This window comes from Macrobrachium nipponense, chromosome 32 (genome assembly GCF_015104395.2).
Source record: "Macrobrachium nipponense isolate FS-2020 chromosome 32, ASM1510439v2, whole genome shotgun sequence".
Classification (NCBI taxonomy): Eukaryota; Metazoa; Arthropoda; class Malacostraca; order Decapoda; family Palaemonidae; genus Macrobrachium; species Macrobrachium nipponense.
The window spans coordinates 34,503,256-34,519,895 of NC_061094.1; the positions used below are offsets into that span (position 1 = coordinate 34,503,256).

Consider the following 16,640-nt stretch of genomic DNA (forward strand, 5'->3'; position numbering starts at 1 on the left):
CTCATCAAAAAAGTCGAAGTTGGGGAGCGCGGAGCCGCTTTCTCAAAATAATCTGGATAAGATACCAGAAGAAATCTAAGGAGACGTGAATAACACGAGAGGTGATGTGAATCCTCCTCCTCTACTTCTTCTTCATTCTCCGATACCGCCGAAGAAGTAGACGGAACTACAACCGGATCTGAAGGTTTCGAACCACCCTTGGACTCATTCATCCAGTTGGTTAACATCTCTAACTGCTTGCGCAAAGGCGCCAGAGACGAATCAAAAACAGTTAACGTAGGCTTGGAAGAGCCTAAATGTTCAGCAGGAGGCGGAAAAACTACTTGCGCCTCGCTCGGAGCCGCCGAAATTCGAGGCGAAACAGGCGCATCAGGCGTAACAGACGAAAAAAGCGCCTAAAGAAACACCCTTAGAACTGCTAGCTACAGCGCTAAAACCACAATCTCTACTAGTAGATGGAGCCGAAAAAAAAAAGGCACAGATTGAGGCGACGAACGAGCCGCTAACGGCCGCGGCAGGCCCGGCGCAACCCTACTCTCAGGCTCCTTATACCGCTTGACTGGAGGAGGCGAAGAATCGGCGCCTGAACGCCTCTTTAAGGGACGCGAAACGGGCGAATCTCGCCAAGAAAGAGCGCCGCGCGACCGGAGACGAATCGCTTGAATCATTCGAAAGGCGTCTGACCGCAACACCTTTCCAACGCTTAACCGAGCCCTGTTGAGGCGCAACAGGCTCAACAAGCGAGGCGCCTGTCTTGGGTGGGCAAATCCCCGATCGACATCCCTTGGACTTCCGTTATGGTCCTTTCTCCCCGGTGCGGGGGTATGGCCTGGTGGACAGGTGACCTTTGTTCTATGGAGGCCGTGTCAGGACAGGGACAGACGCACCCTCCTCCAACTTACACTCTTACCACTGAGGTCGCTTTCTCCAAAAACGTCTTAACTGAATTACCAAGTTGCAAAACCGTATTCGCTAGTACCGAAAACCGAATTTCTGATCTAACCTCGATTCCAGACTGGCCAATTGGTGTCGGAAGAAAAACTACACGGGAAGCCGGAGAAGTGGGATTAGTAGGAGGAATAGGAGGTGTAGTTAAAGGAGACATAACAATTTAGGAGAAACAGAAGGAACAGATGCATCGCAAGACGAAGCAGAGCTAAGTCTACTTTCCCTAAGCGCTGCTTTTCTAATTCTGTCTTTAGCTAATTTCTCCGAGTATGAACTAAAAAAACTTCCATTGAGAATCAGTCCAATCACTACACTCGTTACATGTTCGATCTGCTGAACAAACCTGTCCCCTACACTTAACACATTTAGTGTGAGAATCATATTCTAACTTGGATAATCTAGTTTTACATCCTGAGATGCAAAACCTAACTCCCGACGGACTAGAATCCGACATGGCAAAGCGCCTAAATAAAAAGCAAAATAACAACAACGCCAAAAAAGAGTACTTCACCAATTCCGAAGATCAAATTCCACCAGAAAAAAAAGCGAAAGCAAAGTCATCCAACCGCACCGGACCACCGATGTTCACGGACGCCGGCAGGAAAAGAATTGGATTCACCTGGGCAGTTGTACCTGGTTCTCCCGCGAGTGGAGGGAGATGACGTCATCACCACCAGTGTTGGCGACGCCGACGCGCTAAATTTGAATTTAGTATCTGCCGCTCGTGGAAATCACGGCTCTATAATTGTTCGGTAAGACACTACAATAAAAATATTTTTCTATGAGCAAATTTCTACATCGTCGAGAATAATAAGGCCGTTGTTTCGTCAATACTGTGACACCTTTTGATGCTTTACTGGCTTTAATTTCTTCATTTTTCTTCAAAATAGTGCAGATCGTTGATTGCGACCGCTTGAAGAATGCTGCAATGTCTTTCACGCACTCGCCTTTATCATGCATTTGGATAATTTCCTTCTTCATTTCGACTGTAATCATCTCCTTCTTTCTTATGCTTTCCTTCTTGCTGCTTGCCTTCGTCATCTTGGGAGCCATTGTCTTTAGTATTTGGGTAATAGTAATGTATAAGCACTATCACGGAAACACAACACGTGCGCAAATCACTAAGCAAATTTGAGAGCGTATCACGGACAGATGCGTTCAATCTTACCGCCAGCGAGATATTGAAAGAGTTATGGTTTAAAAAGGGTCAAGGGATGCGTAGGAGGAAGTCACGTGACCCTCGTTAAGTTTTGGCCGAAAAAATGCATTCGCAGATCCCACGCTCATCCGATGTAAACAAAGCAGGCGTTAAGTTTTGGCCGAAAAAAATGCGTTCGCAGATCCCACGCTCATCCGATGTAAACAAATCAGGCGGCCTCCCATGATGGAAATTCGCGCATTCGTATTCCAAGCGAAATTCGTATTCCAGAATGAGGGCGTCACTTCGTAAGTTAAAAAATTCGTATACTAATCGGTTCGTAACCCAAAGTATTACTGTATTACGTATCGGAACAAATAGGTTTTTTCCAGTCAAACCGTGCTGTCTTTTGTATTTTTCTTATCTTATACGTATATGGATAATCAAGCAAGACATACAGAAATTTCTATGAAATATGACTACAATGTATGGAGATATCACACAATCAGTCTTGATGATTCTTTAAACAAAATGTACATAATAATGACTTAACATGTAAAGATGAATTTGCAAGTCTAAATACCAAAGAAAAACATTGTCTGTGTTAAATGCTTACCAATGAATGTTCATGTTTTGCTAGTTTCCAAAACTTAGGATTCTGTAGGACAGGTTTAACTTCAGCAATAACTTCAGGTTTTTTAGCAGTGGCCTTCACTGTGGTTGAAAGTAAAAGGCTCAGGCCATTAAGAGAACAAGACAAAACACGTATGTATTTACTCTTCATATCTTCTTCAGCAGTTACTCTGAAAGAGAGCCAAAAATTAAATTTTACAATGCAATGTTTCTAACAAAAATTCATGAACTTTAAAAAAATAGCCATTCAATCGTTTACTACCTTACAAACCAGTATTTTACATGTTTTCTTTTAACAGGACTATTAATAGCCTGGCATTAATGGTCCAATCACTGAGAGATTTCCTACATAATGTAAAATGTCTGACATCAGGCACTCTTAGACATGGCTTAGTCACTTACCTAAACTAATCTGAATGAGATTGTTACTGTTAAAGCATCTATAGCAACTTGAACATAAACGCATGCCAGGTCATAGGGTATATAAGCAGATAACTTCTATACCTAACAAAAAAGTATGCTGATATGTGCCAATGAGTCATGGGTAAGGGTCACTAAGTCACTAATAAGATCCTTTTTGCTGGAAGTAGGCACTTGTCTAGGCAAGGGCATGAAATATTGGTTAGATTGCAGCTGAAAGTAATCTAATCATATGAGCAAGAAACAATGTACAACCAAAGGCCATAAGAAAATATGATTAAAACATGTTCCATCACCTGTTTGGGGCAAGGAGGCAATGTCAGTTACAAAAGGTGAGCTTGAGATAGGTGTGTATTTCACACACCAAATACTGATAAAAGAGGAGTGCTTTTAGCAATGACTGGTCTGGACCAGTAATTGTAATAAAAAGACACTTGACAATATGTACATTAACCCCTAGGGCAGACATGCGAAGTAAAAAAAAGGCCATTCAAAATAAAACATGTACCTTGAGAGTAGACATAGGCCATAACAAACACACAGGTAAAGATGGATGAGGTATGCCATATTGCCTGCCAATGAGTCACTACCCATAGTTAAAGGCAGGCTTGTAAGCAGTGATACAATTCAGCATTACAAATGACACAGGTGTGTGAGTGAGTGCAGTTATGTCATGCACACAGGAAACAAAAGAGACACAGCCAGACTTCATAGGGTTCGTGACACAGTCAGATCTTTCCTAGGACATGTTACTGTGACATTAATGATAACCTTGTCATCCAAGTACATACAAGAAGCACTAAAGTCACGTCCAGATATCACATGAATCAACTCATCCATGTCATACATGCAGCCTGAAGTCATGTCGATCTTAGTTCAAGCAGTAGAGACATGGCCTGACATCACAGAAATCAAATCATGTTGTGCATACAAATTAAAGTTGAGCCACTCGCACAAGAAGTTGAGACAAATCCAGACATTTCAGGGATTGTGTTGTGCATGTCACTCATATGGGTGCCCATCTCAGGTGACATGAAGTTGTCTCATGGTATATAGTATTTCATAGTATTTCACCAATTATTACTGAAGTAAGTGCCTGATGTTGTGTTATACATGTAGCTCAAAAAAGTTACCTACCCTCATCAGTGATAATCATGTGGAGTCATGTCACTTGCATTGCTCAAGATTAACTGGACTCAAAACTCTGTCATCACAGGAGCAGCCTGGCAATCTGGTGAGTGAGGACTGGTGCCATGGTGATCTATTCTTTCCATTTCTTTGGACATGTTTAAGATTAAGCCAAGACTTTCAAGAGACAAGTCACTAACAAGAAGAATGGTGATGCTCCATCAGTAAAGCTAGCAGCACCATACCTACTGGTAATGCATGATAAGAAAAGAAAGCCTGTGCCATCAACAGACTAGTACAGCATAGGACTTTCAAGGGCGGGTCTTCTAAGGCACATTCAAGTTCCATTCCACCTATTTTGAGAAGAGTGGTGACAGAAAATTTTTCTAGTACTATTTCATTAACATCTAAGAAGTGGCCTTGGGAGCAACAGCAGCAGTAAGGGAAGATCCCAAAAGTGCCAGTACTCGGATAACATAACAAGGATGTAGCACTTCATAAACTCAGTAATCCCTCTATCCTCCACAACCTCTAGGTTACCTCAAAATTCTTGCTAGCATAGGAAAATCTACACTAACAAAACAGTATAAATCCAAAGACATAAGAATTATCCATGTTGTTTCGTATGATAAATACAAAACAACAACAAAATATGGCACTTAAACAACCAAATTTTTTATGAAGTTAAGATTTCCAATATCTCTTGCCTTGCAGAAGCCATTCCTGGGATCGAAAAATTTTTCACTGGACTCCATGGGTAAAATCTGTATACCGTATAGTATTGCTTCATGGCATTAGTACCTCTTCACAGCAGTGGGAAGGTACTTCTGGGATCTTCTTAATGAATGAATGAATCATGTTACCTGGAGGCACTTTTGAATATCAAAAATCTCCTCTTGAGAACTTACAAATGTTGGAAAATCACATAAATTTCAATACCTAATACAGTATTAAATACTATATATATGTGATAAAATCTTTAGGCCAGTAACCTCTCTGTGTGACATTTTTAAACACCTATTCTTTCTTTGCCCGGTTGATTAACTCCAGTTCTGTATAATGCAATGAAGTTCACCTAAATGAGCTACTGACACCACCCTAATTAAGAACATTCAACGTACAAATATTCTGAGATACAAACAAATGGGATAACAAATTAAAACTGTGTTCAGAGCATTTCCCTTAGCCACCTCTAAGTTAAGATTTTGTTTTGAAAACCTATTCTGTACATAAAGTAGTACTGTACATACAGTGTATTGTGTTTTAAGATAAAAAATGCACAGTGCTGTATCGATTTTGCATCATACTGTACTTAAATAGGCATGGAGAGTACAGTAACCAACTTGCAAACAATTTGACATACAAACGGCTGTCTGGAACGTAACTCGTTTTAAGTAGGGTGGTGTCTGTACACTACTTTGGAGTTGGAATCAGGAAAAATGAATCAACTTTGACTATGATTTTGTCTTTGAAATCTTTGTACTAAGGTACACTTCAAATTCTAACAGGTAAAGAAAGAGCCCCCTGATATTCTTTTATTCCTGATTTCTAGTATATTTCCTTGAATTCCTTTTACTTCAGTATAATCTTTTGATAAAATAAATCCACTCTTGAGCTACAGCATTTAAAACCACACTAACAGATTACGATGCTGAAAAGTAGCCTGACATTTCCCGTTGCAATGATAAAATTACTTTTATGTTGTGTTTTTTTGGTCAATACATATTCAAAAGAATTATAGTGTAATTTGAAGTAGAGGAGTTAGCAACAGAATTGGTTATACCTTCACCTAACAAGTAAGAGTTGAAGAAAAGTTGAAGACTGATTCAGATGATTTGTGAATTGGTTTCACAGCCAAGCGACTTAGGTTGGCAACAAAAAATCACTTCACTTACGAGAAAAGTAAACTTCAAAACTATGGAACAGGCAGAAAGGACTGAACTAAATAGTGGATGATTCAAAGGATTTCTGAATTTGTTTCACAACCATGCTACTTAGGTTGGCAACAATAAAAACAGTAAAGAGAAGGGTAAGCTTCAAAACTATGAAACATGCAGAAAGGATTGAACTAAACAGTAAACTTAGAAGGAGTACATACAAGTGATACACATTTATGTTATACCCTATGAATTATGGTGTTTATTAAAGTACAGTATTCAGGAATTCAGCTTAGACAGTTTGCACAGGTAGCATAAATATGTAAGAGTGCATATATAATCTAAAACTTTTGGGTCTTATCATAACAGTAAAAAAGAATTTACAGATGCATTAAAACTTACTTTGGATCTGAGAGTGTTTGAGGAGTTTGGTTGAAGAGATTATCAGAAACATGGTCCACAACTGCTTTGCACGTAAATAATAACACCTCTGCTCTCTTCTCAACTGAAAATGCCTCCTGAAAAAAAGTCAATTCTTTTCAGTAGCATTTGGCGATTTACTAACCAAGGAATTTACTAAAAGAAAAAAAAAATAATAAGGAATATACAGAATATACAGAACTTACAACCTTACTTCTACTATTCATTTTACATCTTCCAATAACTCAAAATGCCTAAAAGAATTATGAAAATTATTACCATTATTGTTACAACATATTATTATCTATTAATCTTTCGCAATTCTATCTGAATGAGTTTGTTTTAATACTATCTAGCATCTTCTTATGATCAATTTTTATGGTAAATCAGTAATTTTTTTACTAATGTTTCGCTTTGCAATGGTTTAATATTCTACTATTTTCCTTCAAATAAGAGCTTTCTTGTTAGCCCTTTCACTTACCAATGATTGATATAAACATCATTCAAATTTAAGTCCTTTGCTCACTGATGACGTATGTAAACGTTTAGAAAAAAAAAATTGCACGAACCAGCAGACAAGATGAGGATCATTTTCAGTGAGTGTTCCTGATATTTTTTATACATATGTAACATGTATGTATATTTGTTTCATATAGTTTTATATTTTTATTACTTTATAATTAAATCATTTATCTTATTTTACAGGAGAGAGAGAGAGAGAGAGAGAGAGAGAGAGAGAGAGAGAGAGAGAGAGAGAGAGAGAGAGAGAGAGAGAAAGTATTTTCATACATATGTAACAGGCATATTTATTTTATTTGTATAGTTTTAGAAGGAACTGGAGATGGTAAAAAAAACTATATTTGTCAAGGTAGATGGCCAAAGTTATCTTAGTCAAATCTTTGGATATGACCTCTGAATGAGCAAAGGAATGTTATCTATCTTGTCAAAAAAAGAAAACTTACAAATGGGTCATGTTAGTTTCTTAAAAAGTAAGCACCATGTACTTTGGATAATTTGCATGGTTTTGGCAATGTTTTACCTTAAATATATATGTTTACTGCTTACACTTATTTAATTTTGGTAGCTTTGATTTTGTTAATATTCTGCAAAAATCTGTAAGCCTTCTGCTAAAAAACCATAAGTCCACAGTCCACAGAAGCTTAATGATCTGGTCTCATTTCAAGGAATTTACATTTCACTACAAGGATTCCTTTTTTTATTCACAAGCCTTATATGTACTTCAGCTGTTACTATTTGAAATTATAAACCTCAATAAAAAATGTTCTCTTAAAATCACAAATTTTTAATTTATATTTTTCATAACTAATAAACCTTCGGTCTTAGCATTAGGATAATCTTCTAGCGCCACCTGGAAATCCACTAAATTGGCATCTGTACTTGCTCATGGGGTATTTGGGAGCTCCCACAATTCCTTGGGCATCATGTAAGCGCATCAATTACTTTCTTATCACCTTTAACAGAGGACGTGATTACTCTCTATCTCGTTAAAGCAGGTTTAGTTTGCCCGTTTTCCTATCTTTTCTCTGGGTGTGCTCAGTGTGTGTGATCTTGTAGGTTTGTATAAGTTGTGAGAGATCATGGAGAATTTTGCCTCACCAACGAAGGTTTTTTCAGGATCTCGCAAAAAACAAAGAATATATTATGTGTCAAATAACAAGAGAGAGAGAGAGAGAGAGAGAGAGAGAGAGAGAGAGAGAGAGAGAGAGAGTCAGTCTATGCTACCTACAGCACAGTGGGCCCCTCATATTCACAGGGATGCTTACCAGACCCTGAATAGCTAGAATGCAAAATACTTAGAACCCCTTATAAAAATGTTAAACTGTTATTTTGTAGTTTCAACTAACAAGAAAAACCCATTAAAATGCTTATCACAAAAAGTGCATTTAATCACGAAATTAAAATGAAAATTCAGTAATTTGTGGATATTTCTCATTGAAAAATATCGCGAATACACAAATTTTCCACAAATAATAGGTATACAGTGGAACCTCTACATTTGAAAGTCCCTACTTACAAAAAATCCAGGTTATGAAAGCAAAGACGATTTTTTTGCTTCGGTGTACAAAAATAATTCAGGTTGCGAAAGGGTAAAGTCCGAGATTCACCCGAGCCGCCAAGAACAATTTTAAAACTCGCACGCCGCCGCGAACAATTTTAAAACTCGCACGCCGCCAACTCAGTAGACTCACCACCATCCTCCCGCTCTCCCATTGGTTCCTGATGCTAGTCACCGCCATAAGATCCTGCTCTCCTATTGGTCAGCATCTGTCCCATCATCCCTCTACGTAAAAGTGTCTTCGACCACTTCATCGCATCAGCGTTATCGTACGCACGTGGAATTTGTTCGTTCACATAGATTTCCTTTGTTAACGTAAATTCGTGTAAGTGATTTCGCTTTCTATGTAGTAAGTTACTTTATCGTGTTGTGTGTGAACTTAATTAACTTACGTTATTAGCCATGGGTCCCAAGAATGTTGCTGAAGTTCACAGAAAGAGGAGGGTGCTTTCTATGAAGACAAAGATGGAGATAATCAAGAAGTATGAGGCTGGCATGCAGTTGAGTGTAATCGCTAAGGAATACGGCCAAAATCTGTCGACAATAGGCACCATCCTTAAGCAGAAGGAAGCCATCAAAGCAGTTACACCTTCCAAGGGCGTGACTATTTTGTCCAACAAGAGGAGCCACGTGCATGAGATGAAGAGGCCGCTTCTTGTATGGATTAAAGACAAAGAAATCGCTGGCGATACGTTAACCGAGACGGCAATCTGCCGTAAATGGACTGGCATCCATTCGGTGTTGCGGCATGGGGAGGCTGCCGGCTCGAACACGAAAGCGGCCAAAGACTTTATTAAGACGTTCGACTAGATGACGATCATGGAAGGCTACAATTCTCAGCAAGTCTTCAACTGTGACGAGACTGGCCTTTTTTTGGGAAAAAATGCCTCGTCAGACATACATCATGGAGGAAGAGAAGAAGCTACCCGGGCATAAGCCTATAAAAGACAGGCTTACGCTTGCACTTTGTTCGAACACCAGTGGGGATTGTAAGGTGAAGCCCCTACTTGTCTATCATTCTGAGACTCCTTAAGCCTTCAAGGCTCACAAAGTGCTAAAGGAGAAGCTTCTGGTGATGTGGAGGGCTAATGCGAAAGCCTGGGTAATGAGACTTGTTCACCGAGTGGGTAAATCTGTGTTTCGGCCCGACAGTGAAGAAATTCTTGGAAGAGAAGTGCCTCCCTCTGAAATGTCTGATGTTGTTGGACAATGCCCCTGCTCACCCTCCTGGCCACGAGGAAGATATCCTAGTGGGAGTATTCTTTTATCAAGGTTCTTTATCTTCCGCCTAACACCACACCTCTCCTCAAGCCCATGGACCTGCAAGTGATATCGAACTTCAAGAAGCTGTATACGAAACATCTTTTCAAGAGATGTTTCGACATCACCGATACCACAAACCTCACCTTGCGTCAATTTTGGAAGGAGCATTTCGATATCGTGATATGCATCCGACTCATCGATCAAGCTCTTGGCAGGAGGTTTCGAGGTGAACCTTGAATTCTTCGTGGAGGAAACTCTGGCCTGATGCCGTATTCGTCCGAGACTTCAAGGGATTCAACGTGGGTGAAGCTGGTGCAGATTCAGAAACAGTTGACAATCCTGAAACTTTCACAACCAGATCTTGATGAGATTGTTGCACTCGGCAAGTCCATGGGGCTGGTTGTCGACGAGGACGACATCAATGACCTTCTCGAAGAGCACCAAGAGGATCTTACGACGGATGACCTGAAGGAGTTGGAGGCCATGCAACATAACGTCATTCAAGAAGAGTTCTCTAGCAGCGGCGAGGAGGAGGAGGAGGACCCTATGACAACGGCAGAAACTAAGGATGTTCTAGCTGCTTTTCATAAAGTGCAATCATTCGTAGAAAAGAGACACCCTGAAAAGGTTTATACAAGTCGTATGCTTGTGCAGTTCGATGACGTTTGCCTGAGTCGTTTCAGGAACATTTTAAAAAGCAGACAAAAGCAATCTTCCTTGGATAGAGAGGCCTTTAGTAGTAAGCAAACAGGAAGGCCCACGTGATACAAAAAAAAAACAAAAAATTGGAAGCGGTGAAAAAAAAAAAAAAAAAAAAAAAAAAATCAGAAAAAGGCAAAAAAAAAAAGAAATTTAATTTTAAGTTTTTTGTAAAGTTAAGTGTTAATGTTTTCTGCCATTTGTTAGTGTGTTTTGTAAAGTTTAATGTTAATGTTTTCTGCCATTTTTTAATATGTTTCGTAAAGTTAAGTGTTCATGTTTTCTGCCATTTGTCTTCCTCCTCTGTTGCCATTTTCAGACATTGCCTCACTCGAAAGGTAAGGTTCCACATTTTACTACATATGTACGAACAGTATTTCTTGTACCCTGTATACTAATACACTTTATTTACAGGTACAGTAAAGGTTACGTTAGGTATTGAATGGTCCAAATTGTTGTATTTCATTGTTTAGTGGTCAATTTAGCTTTATTCTAAAATTTACTGTGGTGTTTTTGTAGGGGTTGGAACGAATTAGGCAATTTACATGTAAAACGTAGTTCTCGATACGAAAAAATTATGTTACAAGGCCGCTTCGGAAACGGATTAATTTTGTATCCTGAGGCACTACTGTATAAAGTCCATAGAGAAATCCATGAATATAAAAGTCCACGAATCCTCAGTCCATGAATAGTGGGGGTCAACTATATCTTTCCTGAATTTTTTAAATTTTTATGTTACCTGCATTAACAAAGACATTCTTATAACAGGTGGAAAGTATACTATATTTTGATGTAATATGTCTGAATTTACACCTCGTTTAATAGCAGGAATATCAGCTGTATTCAAGCTAAACAGATTGAAATGCACAGCTACAAATTTGAATTTTGCTACTTGGATGTACTGAATTATCTTTGAGATTATTATGTAGTCTCCAGAAATTTATGTTATATGTACTGTTTTCCCAACAAAACTGACTTCAAAAACTTATAGATTTTAAAGAAAACAATAGATCACTACACTTCTTACAGTTTATAAAATAATAAAATATCAACTAACATGGAAAGCCTTAGATGCTGTAAGAGCAGCAGGAGTATGTGGATCCACCATAGCTAACACCCAGGTAGGCATGACAGCACGAAGATGAGGAGCAAGCTGCTTTCCTACTTGAATTACAAGAGCTTTATTGGCAACCTGTGCTGCCTCTCGGACCTGTAATTATAATAAGTTTGTTTTATTTCATAACAAAATATTCCACAAAACAGTTATAAAAAATCCATCACCAACATATCAAGAAATTTATTTGACAAAGATACATAAAATATAACCAGAAACAAGAATATGTATTGGTATAGTAGTTATAGCTAAAAAGGAATGAACAGATATGATGAGTATTATTAACTCTGAAGTTTGGAGCTTATCCATATTACATACTCCCATATGTAGTACATAATTTTTTCCTCTTGAACTCATTGACAAACCACATCAACTTATGGAAGACAAATAATTAGAACGTTGATGGAAGAATGATATTGTTAGTATACAATAAAGTTTTGTACATACTTACCCGGCAGATATATACTTAGCTATAGTCTCTGACGTCCCGACAGAATTCAAAACTCGCGGCACACGTGACAGGTAGGTCAGGTGACCAGCCCACTCCCGCCGCTGGGTGGCGGGAATAGGAACCATTCCCGTTTTCTAACCAGAATTTTTCTCTTCCACCTGTCTCCTGAGGGGAGGCTGGGCGGGCCATTAATCGTATATATCTGCCGGGTAAGTATGTACAAAACTTTATTGTATACTAACAATATCATTTTTGTACATGCAACTTCCCCGGCAGATATATACTTAGCTGATTGACACCCTTGGTGGAGGGCAAGAGACAGTTACATACTAATTTATTTATGAATATAAAAACGGGGAAACAACATACGTTGTAGGTATATTAAAAAACAACCTTGGTTCCTACCTGAAATGGAAGAAGACTTCATTGATACTGTCTATGAGTCTGCTTGCCATCGGAGTTTCAGAGAGGATGAGACGTGTGACTGATAACCCTTTCGGATCATGCCAATGGGGGCTTACCCGCTTACATGGCAGAGCCTTTTCTTGGATCGTACCAATGGGGGCTGACCCACTTACATGGCAGAACCTTGACCTGTATCATACCAACGGGGGCTAACCCTCTTACATGATAGAGCTTTAGGTAATTAATACACTACAAGGAGCATAACGACCAATCCCGATCACCTGACCACACTAACATGTTAGAACTACGATTTGAAAGGGGTCAACTCCTGCACCCTCTTTCAATCGACCAATTAAACGCACCAAAAAGCCATTAAAAACCCTAACCTAATATAAACTAAAAAAGGATTGGGTCAGCCTCCCTGTCCCAGCAACGAATCCGCAGATACGTACGCTCCTAGAGTAAAGCATTTGTCGTACGTCACTTGAATGTCCTCTCAAGTAATGGATGCAAAGACTGAATGCATCTCCAAAAAGTTGACTCCACTAGAGTCTGTATCGACAAGTTCTTTGTGGAATGCCAAAGAGGTAGCGACTGCTCTTACCTCGTGAGCTTTAACTCTAAGGAGGTCCAGTTGTTCTTCTTTACACGCTAAATGGGTTTCCTTGATTACATCTTTTATGAAGAACGCCTGAGCATTTTTTGAGATCTGCCTTCTGGGATCTCTAACTGAGCACCATAAACTCTCCTTACTCCCCTTTAGTTCGTTCTTCCTTTCTAAGTAGAACTTAAGGCTTCTAACTGGGCAAAGAGCCCTTTCTTGCTCTGTACCTACTAGAGACGAAAGTCCTTTTACCTCGAAGGTTCTAGGCCAAGGTTTTCGAAGGGTTTTCATTCTTTGCCAAAAACATCGGTTTGAAGGAACAGAACGCCGAGTCGTTCCTGAAGCCAACATTATGTTCTAAGGCTTGTAGTTCGCTTACTCTTTTTGCTGAGGCTAGCGCGACCAAGAATAAAGACTTCCTTGTCAGATCTCTGAACGTAGCCTTTACGGGGAGGTTCGAATTTGGGGGTCATCAAAGTAACTTTAGGACCACATCCAAGTTCCAACTAGGTGCTCTAATACCTCTGTTCTTTGACGTCTCGAAGGATTTAATCAGATCATGTAAATCTTTGTCTTCCCCCAATGTTAAGGCCTCTATGCCTGAAGACTGAAGATAGCATACTATAGCCCTTAATTGTAGAGACTACTAGATTACATTTTTCCTTCAAAGTAAAGGAGGAAATCAGCTATATCTGTCACAGAGGTACTGGAAGAGGATATCTTCTGAGTCCTACACCATCTGCGAAACACATCCCACTTTGACTGGTAGACTCGAATAGTAGATGGTCTCCTTGCTCTTGCGATCGCTTTCGCAACTTCTCGAGAAAAACCTCTCATTCTGACAAGTCCTTCGATAGTCTGAAGGCAGTTAGAGCAAGAGCGGGCAGGTTTTTGTGATACCTGTCGAAGTGGGGTTGTCTGAGAAGATCGCTCCTGTTTGGGAGAGATCTCGGAAAGTCTACTATCCATCCCAGTACCTCTGTGTACCAGTTTTGCGCTGGCCAGAACGGGGCTATGAGGGTCAGTTTGGCTCCCTTCGCTGCTGCAAACTTCCTTACTACTTACCGATATGATCTTGAACGGAGGAAAAGCATACCCGTCTATTCCGGACCAATCGAGGAGAAGGCCGTCCACAGAAATCGCCCTTGGGTCGGCGATCGGGGAGCAGTAACTTTCCAGCCTGCTGTTCCAATGGGTGGCAAAAAGATCTATATTTGATCCCCCCCAGAGGTTCCATAGTCTGTTGCATACCTCCTGATGCAACGTCCATTCTGTAGGCAGTACTTGGTCTCTCCTGCTCAGAAGGTCGGCTCTTACATTTTTGTCCCCTTGAATGAATCTCGTCAGGAGAGTGATTCTTCTCTCTTCGCCCAAAGCAGTAGTTTCTCTTGCCTTTTTGTAAAGGGAGAACGAGTGCGTCCCTCCTTGCTTCTTGATGTAAGCTAAGGCTGTTGTGTTGTCCGAATTGATCTGTAGGACTGAACCTGAGATCTGAGCCTCGAAGTGTATGAGAGACAGGTGAATCGCTGTTAATTCCTTCATATTGATGTGCCAGGACACCTGTTCTCCCCTCCAGGTGCCTGACACTTCTCTCGTCCCTAGAGTGGCTCCCCACCCCGCATCTGAGGCGTCGGAGTACAACACTAGCCGAGGGTTCGGAACGTGAAGGGATACTCCTTCGTTGATCCTGCACGGATTCATCCACCAACGAAGGTCCTCCTTTATTTCCTTCGTGATCTGGAAGGAATCGGACAGATTTTGGGATCTGATCCCAATGTTCTCTTAGATAGAACTGTAAAGGCCTTAGGTGAAGCCTTCCTCAGAGAAATGAAACTGTTCCAACGAGGAAAGGGTCCCCAGAAGACTCATCCATTCCCTCGCGGAACATTGTTCTTTCTCTAGGAAGGTTGCTACTTTTTCCAAGCAGCGGTTCTGTCTTTCCTGTGATGGAAATACATGAAAACCCCGAGAATCCATCCGAATCCCCAGATAAACAATGTTCTGCTGGGGAATCATCTGGGATTTCTCGAGGTTTACTAACAGTCCCAAGGACTGTGTTAACTTCAAGTGTCATCTTTATTTAAGTCCTCCAGACATCTGACTCGGCGACTGTGCTCGTATCAGCCAGTCGTCTAGATACAAGGATATTCGAATCCCTTCGAGATGAAGCCAGTGAGCCACATTTTTCATCAGTCCTGTGAATACTTGAGGGGCTGTTGAGAGTCCGAAGCATAGGGCCCGAAATTGAAATACTCTTCTTGAGCATAAATCTGAGGTATTTCCTGGAAGACGGGTGTATTGGCACATGGAAATAAGCATCCTGCAGGTCCAGGGATACCATCCAGTCCCCTGGACGCAGGGCTGCTAACACCGAGGATGTCGTCTCCATTGTGAACTTCCTCTTTGCTACGAACACGTTCAGGGCGCTCACGTCCAGAACTGGCCTCCAACCTCCTGAACTTTTCGGAACCAAGAACAGGCGATTGTAAAACCCCTGAGAAGAGAGATCTTTTACTTCTCTATGGCTTCCTTGTAAAGCATCTGCTCCACGAGATGTAGAAGGGCTTGTTTCTTGACAGAATCCTTGTAGTTTGCTGTCAACTCCCTTGGAGTTGTAGTTAAGGGAGGTTTTTCCCTGAAGGGGATTAAATATCCTTTCTTTAGGATGGATAGGGACCAGGCATCGGCACCTTTCTGTGTCCCAAGTTTCGTAAAAGTTTAGAAGCCTGGCACCCACTTTGTCTGGAGGACCGCAGTCTCACTGGGTCTTGACAAACGGCCTTCGAGAAGACCTTCCTCTCTTCTCCGATCGTCTACTTCTGAGAGAAGATCTAGGGGCAGACCTTCCCCGAAAGGGCTGCTGGAAGGGAACTTTCTCCTTCTTCGAAACCTGAACAGCAGGTTTTAGCCTTTTAGCTGACTGGGCCAACAGGTCCTGTGTGGCCTTTCTGATAAGGTCTTCGATATATCCCTCACTATTTCCTGAGGAAAAAAGGTGACTAGAGAGGGGCGCGTATAACAGGGAGGATCTCTGCAGAGGCGAAACAGATTTCGTTAAGAAGGAGCTAAACACTGCCCTCTTCTTCAATATACAGGATCCAAAAAGGGATGCCACTTCATTGGAGCCATCCATAACCGCCTTGTCTAGGCAAGTTAATACGCTGCCCAACTCTTCCATGGTAACGAAGTCTGGTTCTTGAGACTTCTTGGCTAAAGCTCCCAAAGCCCAGTCCATGAAATTAAAGACTTAGAGAGTCTTGAACAGGCCCTTGATGAGATGATCAACCTCACACATTCCCCAAGAGGCTTTTGCAGAATGCAGAGAGCGTCGTCTTGAAGAATCTACAAGAGCGGAAAAGTCCGCATCTGAGGACGAAGGGAGTCCCAGGCCCATTGGCTCCTTGGTATCATACCACATACCTGGTTTTCCCGTCAGCTTGGAAGGAGGACAAGCGAATACCGT

At 40.8% G+C, this 16,640-nt stretch overlaps 1 protein-coding gene across 1 annotated transcript in view; it reads right to left on the reverse strand.

Annotated features, from left to right (window-relative positions):
* Positions 1-2,675: 2,675 nt before the first annotated feature.
* Positions 2,676-16,640, reverse strand: part of LOC135207406 (E3 ubiquitin-protein ligase listerin-like) — a 57,548-nt gene continuing 43,583 nt past the window's right edge. Inside the window, exons 4-6 of the mRNA XM_064239134.1 lie at positions 11,661-11,813; positions 6,547-6,662; positions 2,676-2,889 (exon numbers count right to left, since the gene is read on the reverse strand). Of these exons, the coding sequence (XP_064095204.1) occupies positions 2,691-2,889; positions 6,547-6,662; positions 11,661-11,813 (468 nt within the window). The 3' untranslated portion in view covers positions 2,676-2,690. The remainder of the gene's footprint in view (positions 2,890-6,546; positions 6,663-11,660; positions 11,814-16,640) is intronic.